This window comes from Arvicanthis niloticus, chromosome 3 (assembly GCF_011762505.2).
Source record: "Arvicanthis niloticus isolate mArvNil1 chromosome 3, mArvNil1.pat.X, whole genome shotgun sequence".
Lineage (NCBI taxonomy): Eukaryota > Metazoa > Chordata > Mammalia > Rodentia > Muridae > Arvicanthis > Arvicanthis niloticus.
In genome coordinates this window covers 79862025-79876433 of record NC_047660.1, presented here as the reverse complement: position 1 = coordinate 79876433, position 14409 = coordinate 79862025, and the positions used below count along the sequence as shown (strand labels likewise).

The following is a 14409-nucleotide window of genomic DNA, read 5'->3' as shown; positions in this document are numbered from 1 at the left end:
TGATCTGAAGACTGTGAACAGTGCCCCAGGATCTGCACAGGTGACCTGGCTGGGGAGCCAGGAAAGAAAAGACAGAGGATGTACACTGAGGCCGTGGGTGGCAGGTAGGGATCCTGCCCTCCCTCAGCCCTTTCCCCTTCCCCCCCAACAGCCCCTCCTCCCCAGTCAGTCAGCTTTTCAGTCAAAGCTTCCAGTGGACTCCTTCCCATTGCTGTAGAGTTCCCAGCCAATGACCTTGCCAGACAGTGGCGTGTCTTTTGCTGCTTCTGGTTTCATTTTTTAAAAATCCTTCCCGTTACCTTGCCAGATTCGTTTTTGTGCATGCTTTATCCATTCATTTTTCTACAGTTACAAAGATTGCTTTTGCTTCATTGAATTAAAACTCTGTTTTTTTTTAAAAAAAAAATTATGTGTCTGTTTGGAATTGGGGGAGGGGGTCAGAGGACAACTTTCTGTAGTTAGTTCCTCTCCTTCCACCATATGGGTCCCAGGGATCAAACTCAGTCCTGAGTTGTCAGTCCTGGTGGCAAGCCTGCTAGGACATCTGACCAGCTCCAAACATTTTTTAAGAAGTTTTATAGGATCATAAGAAAGCATCATTGAACCTGTAAGAACAGGCACGTATTAAAACTCATAAAATGCCTAATGGCAAAAGGAAATGTAGAGGGAGAAATTTGTATCATGGGTTTTTGGTTTCCATACTATTTATAGCCATACATTTTCAAAGTCACCTCCAGAAAAACATCGATTGCAAATCTGTAAGTTACTCCGGAGCTGGCTAACAGGGGAGAGGGAGACTCTTTATTCAAAAGAACATTACCAAGAATGATACAAATAAAAACAGGCTGGGGGAAGAGGGAAAGGACAGATTAAACATTTTACAAGACAAAGAGAACAGTTACCCTTGCTTTCCTATGCTCCATCTGACCTGCAGTAGATACTGGACAGCACATGAAGACCTCAAATTGTGATGGAAAAAGCCAAGTCAGCCAGTTGTAGCAGATGTCAATCATTTCCTAAGGCAGCTCGCAGGACCCCTACCCCGAAGTGTTCATCTTTCCTTTTCAGCCATTGCTCTCAAAGATTGACCCAGAATTTCCAATTTTTTAAGGGATTCCTGCAAGCCATTCTAAACACAGCAGATGCTTGGAGAAATCCTTCATGAATCTGGAATTCAGCAGGGAAGTTTTCATGTCGCCCGATGCCTTTGCTAGCCTCAGAAATCAGAAGCCCTCTCTTGAGACTCTACCACCTTTGCTGACATTTTAAGTAGAAAAGGAAAAGTTAAAGAAGTTCAAAACAATTCCATCGTGTCAAAGAGTAAGCTGTGTGGATTGCAACGCAGTCAGCTGCTTTTCTAAGACAGAATGGATCCAGCAGCCAGGGACCTCTCTGGCTTCTCAGTGAGCTTTGCTGAGCAGACAGTAAGTAGGCAGTACTAGGAACACTAGGAAGGCTGGGTTTTTAAAATGCAGCAGTCAAATCTCCTAATATGAAGGCTGCCACTACAAAGGATAAAGTGCTGAAGAGAAAAGTCCAAAAGCCATCTGCTTCCAGGCGATGATGTCCTTCAGGACGATCCCTGCCCAGTGCCTGGGCTCCTGAGCATCCGTGCCCAGAGGATGATTTTAAGATTCCCCCTTTTTATATCAGATCTGCATCCTCAGCATACTGCGTCCACGCATGTGTGCACACACAGCCTCTTAAGCATCCCCTGAATTTCTCCAAATGGCTTCTGCTTTAGTTTAGAAATGCCAGGTTGAGATCTTGCTCCCTTTGGTGGCATAAACCGCATTGCAGCAGAGGAGAAAAATCCCAGAGGGAAAGAACTTGGTCTCAGATAATCCCGCATGCATCTCAGAGCCCAGAGAGGCTGAGTCTCATTCCACAGTTAAAGCTGTATCAGAATGGGGAGGTTGAAGAGTGAGCAGCAGCTGGGGTGTCTTGCTTTAAAGCAGGGCAGGGAACGCAGTGCTCTTGGCAGGCTTCAGGAGGATCCTTACGTGTCATGTGTTCTAAGGTTGGTCTGACTTTGTTGCTCCGCTTAGATAGCCCACTCAGATGTATACACTGCTAACACATAGGACCCTATTTAGAACTCCTTCTCCAAGGCATGGCCCCCAAGGCATGGCCCCCAAGTGAGTTAACAGCAGGCTGCTATCTGGTGACTTAACATTGCCAAGCAAAGAGAAATGAAGCAGAAGCCACCCTGCTGTGATTTAGTGCTGGCAATTCAGGCAGGTGTAAGCTCCAGAATACTTTGGGTTGGGTTATAGGATCTAAGTGGGGAAACCTTATGTCTGACCCACAAGAGTGAGTTATGAATTATGAAGCTATCCTTGAGGGCTTCTGTGAGAGTAAGAGAGACTGAAAACCTCTCTTGGCCTAATTTAATTGTTCTTTTCCATTTACTTAGTCTGTCTCCAGCTGTATCTTACTACTGTCTAAAGAGCCCTCCGAGAAAATATTTCTAAGATTCTAAGTAAATAGCATTACTGAGAACTAACTAGCAAACGCAGTCTGAGGATGTTTTCAGGTTTGTCATTGGAAGATGATAGGCTGGGCAAGGTCAATGCTGCACCCAGGCACAAAATGTACTTTTTCAGGGTGTACAGGACCATTACTGCCAGGAGATCTGATGGGTAGGCAGGAAGGCACATCACTAAAGACCCTTTAAAGGGTTGGGGGAGGGGGTGGTAAGTTTGAATACAATAGTTCTGTTTCGTCTTCTCTAGGCTTTATAGTTGTGTTACACTAACTAGAACTGCCTGTAGAGTGTTTGTTACCAGTTAAAATATCTAATTGCTGATTCTAAAATGATTTTTTTGATGTTGCTGCTGTTATGGGTATTTGTACAGTCCAGGCCGGTCTAGAACTATGTGGCAGAGGCTCATCTTGAATCCCTGATCTTACCATTAATTCTCAAGTGGTGGTTCAGCCTTGTCACCAGGCTCAGGTCCCAAAGTGTTTAAAAATAAATACAGCCAATATACATGAAATATCTACTTATGTAAAACCTTTTTAATGCGTATAAATATTTGCCTGCATCATACACGTGTGTGTCACGAATGTGCCTGGTGACCTTGGAGACCAGAAGAAGGTGTCAGGTCCCTAGGAACTTGAGTTACAGACAGTTGTGAGCTGCAGTGTGGATGCTGGGACCAAACCTGGGTCTCTGCAATCGTGGCAAGTGCTGTTAATTGCTGAACTTGATCTCCGACTCCCCTAGCTGTCAAAGTGGTCATTTTTAAAGATCCATTTTATACTTATTGTACTTGATGACAGCATGAAAGAGACCCTTTATCAAGAAGAAAAAGTTCTGCTTGTATCAAGTTTGATGCGAATTTCTATCATGAATTACCGTTGACTTTTCCACATTTTTTTCCCTATTGAGAGGAAAGGGAAGGGGAAAAAAAGAGAAGTAAAAGAAGGGGGAGAGAAGGAAAGATAATGAAGCCAGCCACAAAGGTCATATTTCTCCATAAAGGAATTTATTCAGCAGTTTAAAGAATCTCATGAGCTAACTGCAAACCAAACAGAATACAGCACTCGGTGTGATTGCATTTTTGACACAAGGTTTTCTCAACATGGTTTTTATATCCCTTTTCTAGGGAGGCACAGTGACTTTCCAATCTCTTCATTATTCCTCCCCAGAGGTAAAAAGCAAAGCAGACTGTATCCTGTACAAAGCTGCCTACGACATCAACACAACATCAACACAACACAACGGAGCATGGTTTTTCCTTTTTCTTTCTTCAAAACAGTTTCACTGAAATAGAACTGCAGGGAACCCTTCATTGTCTCTGCACTTCATTCTGCAGACAGAGTGGGGCTGGGTGCAAAATGCAGAGTGTGCATCATGTCTGCAGCTGCCTTGAGATTGCTCCTTTACTGAGCCCCCACCATTCCTCAGGAGTGGCAGAAAATGCAACTATCAGCATAGTGTCTGAGACCATATCACTGTAGGGCAAGGCAAGGACCCTGCTTCTGGCCAGGAGTGAGGAAGAGGTGAGAACATGCCAGGCGATGCCTTTGCCCTCTAGCTGACAGGATCACATGCACAAACAAACCAATAACAACTTTCAAACATTTGGATGTGACAGGGAGCCTTTGTGGGGCTCCATCTGTGGGTATTTGAGTTACCTCTAGTCCATCCTCTCACACTTGAAAGTGGCTTTCACCATCCTCCTGTTAAACGCCAACTTGTAATTCATGGTTACTGATTTGCATAAATAAATGATAACATGCTAATACTAGTTACAAGTTCTTTTTTGTTCTTTTTATTTTTCTAAGACAGGGTCTTATTATGTATCTCTGGCTGACCTAGAACTCACTGTATAAACGAGGCTGGCCTAGAACTCACAAAGACCCACCTATATCTGACTCCCAAATACTAAGAACCTCAGGTTCTTATTTCATAACACATAAAATTCACTAGTTTACTTTTAAGTTAACTCCTATCATGCCCATTTTAAAGATGAAGAAACTGAGGTCTCAACTGATTGAGCTGGATAGAAAAAAAATGGAGGAAGGCACTATAATTTGAAGCAGGGTGACCTCAGAGCCATGTCCTGCTTGGAGGCTGGCTAACATTTTCTGTAAAAGAGCAGAAAGTAAAGAGTTTAGACTCTCTGGAGCACCTAGCCTCTAACACACTCATCCGCTCATCTTCAGACATAAATAATACACAAATTAACCAATATGGGCATGGACCATTAAACCTTTCATTGATGAACACATAAATTCAAATGTCATATAATTTTCATGTCAAAAAATATTATTTTTCAACTATTAAAAACATTATTTTTAACTTGAGCTTCACAGGAAGTGTGCCAGATCTGGCTGCTGCTACTGTTTAGTCACATTTCTTCTCAGTGGTCCTCAGCCTCAGCTCAGCTTCTGTATGTGACAAACCTCAGATGATACCCTCAGGCATGGTACTTTCCCACAGGCCCTTCTGGCATGGCGCAAGCTTGGTTGCGTTTTCTTCTTGGAGCTGGGCATGCAGAGTCCTCCCCCGGTTAAGCAGGGGACATGGCTAGTTTCCTCTCTGCAGGAATGGCCCCTGTTCCACTACAGTTTACTTCCTAAATAAAATCTATCCAAATGAATATCAGCCTCCTCTGATGTATGAATAAAGGCCTTTTTAGCCAACACAATTCCTGGGGTCCCTGTCACAATAAAATGAGGTAGAGGGGAGAGAGATGAAGAAAGAAGACACCACAGGTGGACAACTGTCCAAAGAACAGACTCAGCTGCAATCCTACAGGTGGCACAAAACAAAATTATTTTTTTTTAAAAAAGTATTTTTTTTATAATGGACAGAAAATCATTCTGAAAATGTATCATGAGCTACAGAAGTTGGGGAAGATAAGCCCCTGAGTTCATTAGTAGAACCCTGTGACAGAGGGGGACCGGAAGCAGCCATCATCAAAACAGAAGAAACAGGGCAGGAAAAAACCCACAGCTGAGCATCAGGAACTCTCAACTAGGCCATGGACTACTGGAAAAATGGAAGCCGGCAGAGCCGCGTTATGACACTGAAGTTAAGCCTGGGGAGGCACCGGTCCAGCCCAGGCTCACTTAACACTTTTCTATTACCAGACTTTTGTTTTGTTTTTGTTGCTTTGCTTTTCATTAATGCTTTTGCACACAAGCTCCAAATCACTAAACTTCATAAAATGACCCAGTAGAGGCCAACTGATTTACTTTAGAAGCACACAGAAAAAAGGATGCCTTGAGGGTCAGACTGTCCGGACAGGAGTCCTCGGACCCTGCCATATTTGTTTGATTTAAAAGCATGCTTTGCTTTCCCCACAGCTCGCTCCCAACTCAAGCTTCTCTTTCATTTCCTTTCTTCTAGGAAAGAGGAAGCTAAGGCCTCCCAGTCCCCCACTCTTCAGTGCTCCTGCCAATCAAATCGGTGTAAAGCTCATTACTCTGCAATCACCCCTTCTTAGAGCCCCAAAGTGTTCACACTGATTTATAGTTTATGTTCAAGACTCTTACCCTTCAAGATCTCTAGGCCACACCTGCTATTGCCAATGCCTTTCCTGCCCAGCAGTGGCTTTCATTCAGCCCTGGCCAACACTTGCACTGCCTCTGCGTCCTGCAAAGCCCTAAGCTTTACTTCAAACAGCCCCATTTTCCCCCTTGGTAGATAGGGACAGTCTGTGTCATAACTAGTCCTTCCAAGAGCTGCTAATAGTCTCCCCTCTTGTGTTAATGCTTTTTGGACAAAGTGGTTGTGAAGGACCTGTATTTTGCAGATCAATCCGTCATTTATCTTAGTCTGGCTCTCCTATTTCCTGTGTGATGTTATGCATGTTATTCACAATTTCTTCAAGGGGAAAATGGGGGAAGAATCTCACGAATCATTCTGGCGAATTCCGTGGAAAGCAGCTGTCTTTTAGTGGGGCCTTGGAATCTGTGGCAGGCACTGGACTCAGAGCTTTACATGATATGCTCATGGCATCTTCAGAACCTGGCTTAGGTCATTATTCTCATCTTGCAAAAGAGTGCACAGAGGCCTGAGGATAACTAACACCCACTTGAGATCACATATCTCTGGCAGCACAGGAAAATGTGGCTCATACACTGTGTAAGCCACCTCTGCTCTGCTACTCTACAGCACAGATAATATGGCACACAGGGCACAGGTTCTGTGACTGGCAAGTGCTCAATGCACAGCGGCTGGAATGGGACTTGCAAACTGGTACGTCCTTTATGACCCCTCTCCACCTTTGCCTTCATGAGACAGTGAACTTACCACTCTATATATTTCTATTCTTTTTCAAAAAGTTGATGCTGATGTAATTTTAGACTCACAGACAAGTTTTAAAAATAGTCCAGAGTGTTTCCTATACCTTTTACCACACTTCCTCTAAATCTCACAGGCCTTACACAACCAGAGTATATTTATCAAAAGTGAGAAGCTAGCATTGGCCCAACAGTGTGACCTTAAATGTTAGGGGAGTCCCTGGGACTTTACCACATTTCCCACTAATGTCCCTTTCCTCTTCCAGGATCCAATTTGAAATCCCACATTACATTTCACTGCTTTACCCGTCATAGTTCCCCTAATCGGTGACAGTCCCTCTACCCCCTCCCACACACAAACACACACATACAATGCTGTCATTATTTTACAGCAAAATACTGTATCTCTATAGTTAATATGCTGGAGGAACACTGGTCCTCATATACAGAATGTCTCTCAGTGTAGACTGCTGTGATATTCCCTACCAATGAGGTTTAGAAAGTTTGCTGTTTGTATTCTGATGAGATCACATCAAAAGAGTCTATTTTTTAATTTAAAAAAAAAAAAGCACATTATATCAAAAGAGAATGTGATGTTATTGGGTCTGATAACTTGTGATGTCAGCTTGGACATGTTGTTATGATGACTCCCTCCCCAAAAACATACAGACAAGTTTTCAGTCCAGCCTATGAAAATGTGCACACATGGAAGCTCTAAACCTAGAGTCTATGAATGTAACCTTAATGGGAACTAAGGTCTTTGTAAATAAATCAAAAAGATAAGATCACACTAGTTAGACTCCCATCATAGGTGTCCTTATATGAATGGAAGATTTAGACAAACACACAGATATGGACACTATATATAATATATATATATGTGTATACATACACATATATACATATATATACATATATATATATAATGACAGATATAATAACAGAGAGGTAAAGACTGGACTTGTGCATCCACAAAACCAGACAACACCAATGACTCCTCTTAATTCCAAGCAAACTACAGAAAGTAGAAGAGGCAGCGGAGCAGTCCTCAGGCAGGCTCAGAGGACACCTTGTATCAGCTCCTGGGAGCCACAAGACACAGGTGCTTCTTGCCTTATGGGTCTTTGCCAGAGGAGCTAGGAAAGAAGGTGTCCCATGAATTTCCCTGCTGTGATGTTGAGAGCCACACTCTGCCTCAACACTTTGCCTCAATGCTTTGGGGCTAAGGGGTCTGGTCAAGAGAGAGAGTGGGGCTCTTGGGGCAAGAGACGGGAAGAATGGAGACAAGACAGGGTGTGATCAAGTCTCTTACCAAGTCTCTTTTTTTTATCAAGTCTCAAGTCTCTCTTTTCAAGTCTCTCCTATTGAAGGGAATTCTGAGGTATTTTTATACACAAGCAGGAGAACACAGGTGAAAACACTTTACCACGTGCACCATACAGCTGAGGTCACTAAACAGCAAAACAAGCTATGTGGGATAAACAATATATTTATCAGAGTGTGCTTCAGCTGTTATAGGCTTTTGACAACCAAGTCTTTCATCAGGGTATATGGTTCCAGATGGCTGCAAAGTTGATCTAGCCGCTTTCTACTAAAGTCGGCTCCCAACACTGTGACAGTTCATAATTGATACTTTTGTTGGAGGCAATGTTTGTTTACCTAGTAAGTGCAAAGTAAGCTTCACTGAAGTGTATAGGTGTTACCTTTCCAGGAATGTCTTCCAGCTACAAAGGGAAACCCTGGTAAGAATCCCAAAAGCCAGTGTCAGCTGCAGCTGGAAGGGAGGGGACAGGTGAGGGGGTCAGTGTGCAGGGCAGGGTGACAGGTGGTTAGACAGGATACACAGATAGCAAAAGGAGGCCTTCTTAGAATAGTTTAAGCAACAGAGGAGTGAGGCTGGAAGGCAGGAGAAGACAGCTCCTTAGAGCTGGCTGCCCACTCTACCTTCCTTTGTTGGAAACAAAAGGACAGTAATGAAATGATTGCTCTTAATTCCAAAATTTCCACTATTATTCTTTTCCCTGCTCTCTTTCCCTTGGCACATCGTTAATTAGATGGGTATCATCTGTCACAAGAAGATGAAAGGCAAATAATGAAGCCCAAATTCCAGCAGAAACCTGGCTTCATTGATTAATCAAGTGACACAAGTTTCAGAATTACCAGGGTTTTTTTAACCCACAAGATGAGTGAACACTCTTCAAACTCTGCTCAGAATCCTATTTTTTCCTTTACAGATGTTGATCCATTTCAACAGGGACTCTGGGCTTTGGGGACAAAACATCAGAAAGGGCCCCAGGAACACTCCCTTGTAGCTGTGGATTAGTTGATCTCTGCACAAAGGACCATGCCCTCTTTGTGCTAGCTGTGAGTCTGATGTCCGGCCTCTCACTGGGCACACAGGGAGCCGGAGTTTCCCATTTAAGAAATGGCTCAATTCTTTCTTTCACATGAGGTGCTAGGAGGAAAACACCCTGATTTCCTTCTTTCAGAAAACGAAAAGCTAAGGTTTGTTTGTTTTGGTGTTGCTAAAGGGAGAACAAGGAGGGTCAGGAGAGATAATACCCAGGGAACACACCACATTAGTTCAGACTCATGTACACACACTGCACTCGGCCTGCCACACAGCTGGGCGAAGGTGCTGAAGACTATTCCCACGGTGGGTCATGACAGCATTCAAGAGTAGATGACCGAGAATTCAAAGCTGAACCACTGACTGAGGGCCATAAAACTGGACATACTGGGGCTTGAGGTATATCTCAGTGGTAGAACATGCCTTCAACATGCATGAGGTCCCAGATTCAACATCCAAAACCAAACAAGCAAACACCACACTAAAACAGCACAAGGTTGGTGAGGTCGAAGAAAGGACATTTGTTCTTTAGGTATCGAGTGTTTTGCCTGAACCCAGAGCGTTTCAAAGGTCCACTGGCAGCTATAGTAGGTAAGCTAGCATCAGTCTGCAAGGAGTCTGCTTTTAGAAGAGCCTTGAGTTAACATCTGGCTGAACTTAGACATGATCTGAGTCCCAATCCCAAGCAGCTTCCCATACAGTGCAACAGAACAAACAAAAAAGAAAACAATAAGAAATGAACGCATTCGTCACAACAACGCTGGCAAAGTAGTTACAGCCCTCTCGAGTTTGATTAAGGTCAACAGTGAAATGAAGAAGCACTGACTGGGGCCAGTGAGGAGGGGTGATTCTCAGTCAGTGTACTCTAGAGAAGCAATTCATTCTATAACCAATCCCAAAGGGGTGCTGTCCAGGGTGTGCTCTTTTATTTCTGAAGGAAGAATCTCAATCTCAACAAATTATTAAAATTACAATTTTGAGAAAGGGTTTCACTATATAGCTTCAAACAAGGGTGTTCCTTCATCGGCCTTTATACTACTACAGTATGCTAGAGGCATATACCCCCATGCCCAGCTTAAATTATTGCCTTAATTCTCATTTTCATTGAAGTTTGGGTCCTATTTTAGAAAACTGTAGAATCCTACTTGTCTGCCATGAGGACGTTCTTTTTTGCTAAATGGAGGTTTATGGGTTTGAGGTGGGGAGGGGTTAAAAAAAAAAAACTTAGGAAAATAACTCAGTAAAATATGGGCCCCTCAGAGAGCTAGAGCAGGCAGCAGCCCAGGTTATGCACACAATCTCTCAGGAGTGCCAGTAAAATGAAACAGAGCCACTGTTTCAGACTGTAGCGCTGGCTAAGGCCTCCCTCCTCAATTACTTTCAAAGTTATTCATTTTAGTCAACATTAGAAGGGTAAGTCAACATTTGTCCTGGCAGCAAGCCTACATTTGTTATTTTATTAGTCTGCTACTGGCTAAATTGGCCCAAGATTAAACACATCTAATAAATAGCCCTAAAATATTGGAGTTTAGCTGAAAACCACATTCAAATTCTCTTACACAGGATGTTACTATTACTTAACCCTAGGCAGAAGGAGAAACACACCCACACCCCTGTAAGTTCCTTTCAGCCAGCGCCAGACCCTATCGCCTGAAGCTCATCTTGGTCATGCCCAGACATGGTTCTACAGACCTTAAGAGAAAGAGGAAGCCAAATATTTAGGTCTCTCTGTGGTCCCTGGCTACACATCTGCCTGCCCAACTTCAAGCAGCACCTTTTTTTTTTTACCCTACTGAAGCAGACAGGGCCGGAATCCTAGAGCCGTGTGTCACTTCAGGAGTCAGACCTTCTAACAAGATCCGAGGCCTGCCTGCAGGGCTGTGTCCCTGGGCTGTGGATCTCAGGAAGGGCAGCCTGGCATACAAAGATGTAATGCATTTTGGGCAGGGATGTTACATAAGCGATGTGCCCCCCCCCCATGCCACTCCCATTTCTAGGTCTGGAAAATGGGGTACAGCTGGATAGTCCTAGCTAGATGAAACCCAGGGACACCTGAGAGATGGCTAACAATAGCCTGATCACTGCCACTGGGCCCTTAAAGAAGGCTTTTGTGGCTTTGGAGTTCCTCAGTTACTTCCTACTGACTTCTTGGAACTTGTAGGCGGGACTAAGTTCTGTCCTAGTTTATCTCTGCTGAAGGGATATCCTGGCTCCTACCCCCACCCCTCTGGGCTGGGTAGGAGAAAAGCATAGTTTGGACCTTCCAACCTTGCTTCAGAGTTGAGGAAGCTGGTGTGTACAAATCTCAAGACTACTTTTAAGACATTTTGTGGGCTCTCCCAGAGCTTAGGAACAGACCCACAAAAGCTTCTGTAGAAGGTAACAAAGTTCCTGTCAGTTTGATCAAAGAATGTATCAATTCTTTACAAACTACACACTGATAAATATGAGCCCATCTTTCTGGCCAGAGACTACTATTTTATAACCTCGAGCAATAATGTAACCTCCTGTGGCTTGGTTTGCTTGCTGTGAAGTACAATGACCTTTCTAGAGTTGTCTGGGGGAGCATGTGAGGCTTTGTGGAATGGGTGTCATAGGCCCACCTCAGTGGGAGCCCCCAGATAAGACCAGAGCACTAGCCTACTCCAAAGTGCAAAGGGCAACCTGCTTTCCCCTCCAGCCTGCTCTCCAGCCCACTGCCATTCCCTGAGGCTTCCCAATACACCTTCCACTGCCATACCACTGACATGTTCTGACCACTTATTTTCATTCTGCATTCCTGGCTTCTCCTTCCTGTGGCTTTATCATATGTTTAGTAAAATTCTGGCTGGATAGAGGAAAACTGGGAGTGGCTTGGCAGGATTCAAAGCTACACTGGGGAACAAAAAAGCAGTGGTGAAATCCTAAGCCATCAACCTGAGTTGGGTGTGGAGTGTGAGGGGAGCCAGTACATGGGTCTTGAGGTCTGCACCGGATAGGTTCTGCTAACACTCTGCTGAACTATGCTCTACAGGAGTGGGTATGCAGTCTTATTACACCCCAGGACTGAGGTACGCTGGGCATTTGATCCATCAGATGTATAAAATAGAACTTTTCTCACACAGACATGGTGGCTTTTGCTTCAGCAAGGACACCACGGACTCGTGTGTGTCACCTCTCCATCCACCTGTCATCTCTCAAAGCTCAGCATTCGTTCTCTTAGCTTCCCAGAAAATCAAATAGAAGTAGAGAGGTGAAAAGAGGCATGTGCACAGATCTCCATCTTCGTGTCCCAAAGGGCAGGACAGACTGTTCCAAGCTGAATGTGGGATGATGACGTGAATCTCACTCCGAGCTGAGCTGACAGTCAGGTCTGCTGTCTGGCTGAAGATAAGGCTGAGGATAAGGCAGGGATCACATTTGGCTGCTAGATAAAACCTGCTCGGTCATCAGGGCTGCAGGAAGGGAGCAGATACACTTCTTTGCTGTCTGGTTGCTTCTTAGCTTTGACAATGATCTTTGAGCATGGAAGCTTTTCAGGGATATGACTTCCAGAAAGAAACATAAAATACTTGTGATGCTTCCGCCATGTGCCAGCTGTACCCAGAAGCACTTTCTATCCCTTCAGATGCCTGGCCCATGTGTGTCCTCAGCAGCACGTCCCCACACTTAACAACCAAGGAATACAGAACATTTTAGAACATTCGGCTCCCAAGAGAGAACAGGATAAACCCAAATCTGGTTATTCTAAATGGGAAAAAACAAAACAAAACAACAACAACAAAAAAAAACCACCAAACAACTACATGAGAATCAGTGAATTGGGAATATGTGTGTGTGTGTGTGTGTGTGTGTGTGTGTGTGTGTGTATTTTTAATTTAAACCTTCATGTTAGGTAGAGTGATACCATGTCATCCAATGAGCAATGGTATGTGAATAAATAAGGCAGAGCGTAGGCTGTTCAGCAAAGTGTGAGGGTGGTGATGTACAATAGATTCCTATGGTCCTCTGTCATCCCACACCCCTCAAGTAAGTATATAAATAGTTCCACATGCTATTCCTTAGGACGGGTGTGTGCGCTCGTGCAGAACACAATGCTGTTTGCTTGGCCGCTTCTCATTGTGCAGCATAGTTTTTAAAGACAGATTTTTTTTTTTAAATGTTCACTAACAATAGATTTTTCCAGAAGCTCACTGCAGACACTGGCTCCTGCAACTCTACATTTGCTACCTGTGAGTTCTGGCTAGGCCCCAGACTTTAACACAAAGCCTGATGTGTCATTGTTTAGGGTCTATTGAAATTCATAGGTATGCGAATATGGAAAAGAAGGTATCCCTTGACAAAGAAGGCCGAGGAGCCTTGAAGATCTCAATCTCAAATTCAGCTCATTTCAATTACAAAAGATAATCCAGAGATTGAGGGATAATGGCTGTTGACTTAAAAAAGTGGAAGACAAAGTGCAGTGGCAGCAGAGGCGGCGGCAGGGCACGCACGCCTTTAATCCCAGCACTTGGGAGGCAGAGGCAGGCGGACCTCTGAGACCAGTCTAGTCTACAGAGTGAATTCCAGGACGTCCAGGGCTATACAGAAAAACTCTGTCTCAAAAAACCTAAACCAAAAACAAAACAAAACAAAACAAAAAAAAATATGGAATACTAGTCATAGATTATTTTGTCAAAGTAATGGCTTAGCCTTGGAGTCAGAGGCAAGGGGTGCCAATACGTTTCTAGAAGAGACAAGGCAGTTTTGCTGAATATAGTATGTATTTCTGGGGTGAAGGACCCACCTCCCACTCCCCTTCCCCCCAACACAGGTAGCAAAAGGTGTGGATGGAGTAAAGACTCACTCTGAACTGGGTCCTTCTTCCTTCTGCCTCAGCATTTAGGTAGCTGGCCCTGCAAGACTTAGTGGACCCTGCTACCAAGGCTGCTCTCTGCCTGACTCTAGCACGTACTTTCTCCCACCTCAGGCAGCAATGCCAGGACCCTATTTTATAAAAGAGGAAGCAGGTGTCCAGGGAAAGGAAACCAGTTGCTCCAAGTTTTACCAAGTAATTAATTGGCAGAGCTGACATTCAAATCTAAATAACTTGAAAGCCTTTCCTGCCACCTCCACCCTGACTTCCCAAGGTACATCATTTCCTCTTATAACAACAGCAAGGCATATACAGGGCAGTATCCTGTTAGTCTGTCTCCAAGGACTTTCTGTCCATCAATGCCTTGAGTCAATGCTACTTATTGTCCCATTTCACAGAGCAAGCAAAGAAGACTTAAAGGGCTTTAGAATTTGTTCAGGATCACCTAGCCAATACAGAGCCCAAG

At 44.0% G+C, this 14409-nt stretch overlaps 1 protein-coding gene across 12 annotated transcripts in view; it reads right to left on the bottom strand.

The window, feature by feature from the left end:
- Nucleotides 1-14409, bottom strand: part of Arhgef3 (Rho guanine nucleotide exchange factor 3) — a 277400-nt gene that overhangs the window by 41268 nt on the left and 221723 nt on the right. The window contains exon 1 of one of the 12 annotated variants that reach the window (XM_034498312.2): nt 903-1956. The exons of 10 other annotated variants lie outside the window; for them this stretch is intronic. In XM_034498312.2, coding sequence (XP_034354203.1) covers nt 903-1013 — 111 coding nt within the window. In that variant the 5' untranslated portion in view covers nt 1014-1956. Of the gene's footprint in view, nt 1-902; nt 1957-14409 lie in introns of those variants that run through there. One more of the 12 variants, XM_076931306.1, reaches the window with a different exon arrangement.